The following is a 2,015-nucleotide window of genomic DNA, read 5'->3' as shown; positions in this document are numbered from 1 at the left end:
TGAAGGTCTTCGCAATCGCCGTTGTCACCGCCCTTGTGGCCTGTGCCGTCTTTGCTGAAGATGCTGCGAAGAAAGAGAGCAAGAAGGATGAGAAAAAAGACGTAGAGGCCCGAGGAGGCATCCTGGGTGGTGGCGTAGGACTCGGCGGCGTCGGTGGTTATGGCGCTGGAGTGGGACCTGGCCTCGTCGGTGCCGGTCTCGGTGGAGCTGGCCTTGGTGGAGCAGGTCTTGCAGGAGCCGGCCTTGGTGGAGCAGGTCTTGCAGGAGCTGGACTTGGCGGAGCTGGTCTCGCTGGAGCTGGTCTAGGAGGTGTTGGGCTAGCAGGTGCCAATTACGGCGGAGCTGGTCTCGCTGGAGCAGGTCTGGGTGGCGCAGGCCTTGCCGGTGCTGGAGTCGGCGGCGCTGGTCTTGCCGGTGCTGGCCTTGCAAATCCCGCCCTCATCGGCACTGGCGTCGGAGGTCCAGGAGTAGTGGGCGCCGGAGCCGTCGGCACCCCAGGCCTTGTCGGAGCGGGTGTTGGCAGTGGAATCGGTGGCGGTTTCCAGTCTGGCTATGGCTCCTCTGCTGGAGGCCACCAATCAGGATACCAGGGCGGCGCCTCCGGTCACAACCAGGGATCGGGAGCGTTCGCTGGTGGAGCTTCCAGCAGCAAGGTCAATGCCTTCAAGAACAACCAAGGATACAGCCACAGCTCTGGTTTCTCTTCCAGCGACAGCAAAAGCTTCGGATCAGGCCACAAGCAGGGCTCCGCCGGATTCAACAATGGAGCTTCCGGGCACCAGGCCGGCTTTGGGCAGTCTTCCTTTGGAAAGGCTGCCGGAGTTGGTGCTGGGGGTGTCGGTCTGCACGGCTGAAAGGAAGTAGATGTTGTTGGTACAACAGTGATATAACGACAAACAGAACCTTCAAGTCGGACACCTAACAAGTGAAAATTTTCCGAATGTGTCTGACAGGAGCCCAGGATATGTCACTTGTATCCATGCATGCTAATATTGAGACGCATGACGAGAACGCTGCGTACCGCTGTTTTAAGTTCGCATGTTTGACTAAAGATATGTATATCCTTAATATTATAAAAGTTCATTTCAAGAATAAAACGTATTTCGGGCAACCTGCTCCCTGTATTTTTTTATACTGACACTCCTGGCTTTAGTAATTTAGTTTTAGCTTGTGTGTACTGAAATGTTTCTCTGAAAAAAAAAAAAAAAAAAAGACTACACGCTTTTAGAGGCAAACGAACGATTATCAGAGGCAGTGTACAGAACATCTTTTTTTTCTCCGGAGAAAACTAAATCTTTAGTAGTTATTCGTGACATATAGAGCATGACAGAAAATTAGTATATAAATATATATATATATATATATATATATATATATAATAGATTAGGGTCGGTGTTGGCGCGTGTGTACGACTCCCACTGCAGCGTGCTCGCACATCGCCGTATAAGCTAATAAAGTCCCTTTGTGGTGGTTAGTTCTCCTGGTTTAGTGTCATGTAAAGTTTCTGGCAACGTTAACGATCTATAGAAGCTTTATTCGTTTTATCATGTCTCTCATGCAACACTCATTGCCTATGTGGCGATTCTTTTTGCTCTTCAGTGCGCCATAGAATGTGACATCCGGGTAGAATAAGTGAAGAAGAACGAAATATAAAACATATAACTATAACAATTTACTGGCAACCCTCCTGCCGTGGTTACAACTTTCTTCTCAGTTGAAGGCATTTGGCGCTGGCTTCATAAAAATTATGAAATCAACCTCTAAGTAGCTTGTAGGCGGCATATCCGAAAGTAAGAAGGCAATGCGTCCAAACCGATAAGTCAGAAACATAATGGATAGGTGACCTCGCTGTCATAAGCCTTCAGCTTCCTGCTTCCACGTCTCAGTGATATGCAGCTCTCCGCCAGTTCCTGGCTGGATACCATGCTTAAAAAAAGTTTCTGCACATCCCTACTACCGCCAAATGAGAGAGGAGTGAGCAGTGATATACTTTTCTTACTCAAGGTACGGGCCAC

At 49.4% G+C, this 2,015-nt stretch overlaps 1 protein-coding gene across 1 annotated transcript in view; it reads left to right on the top strand.

The window, feature by feature from the left end:
- Window positions 1–1,111, top strand: part of LOC146201560 (uncharacterized) — a 2,443-nt gene extending 1,332 nt beyond the window's left edge. The window contains exon 2 of the mRNA XM_084587643.1: window positions 6–1,111. Within this exon, the coding sequence (XP_084443769.1) occupies window positions 6–854 (849 nt within the window). The 3' untranslated portion in view covers window positions 855–1,111. The remainder of the gene's footprint in view (window positions 1–5) is intronic.
- The last annotated feature ends 904 nt before the right edge of the window (window positions 1,112–2,015 follow it).

The sequence above is a fragment of the Amblyomma maculatum genome, chromosome 1 (assembly GCF_055883805.1).
Source record: "Amblyomma maculatum isolate TAMU_Amacu chromosome 1, ASM5588380v1, whole genome shotgun sequence".
Taxonomy (NCBI): domain Eukaryota; kingdom Metazoa; phylum Arthropoda; class Arachnida; order Ixodida; family Ixodidae; genus Amblyomma; species Amblyomma maculatum.
This window is presented reverse-complemented; position numbering and strand designations above follow the sequence as displayed.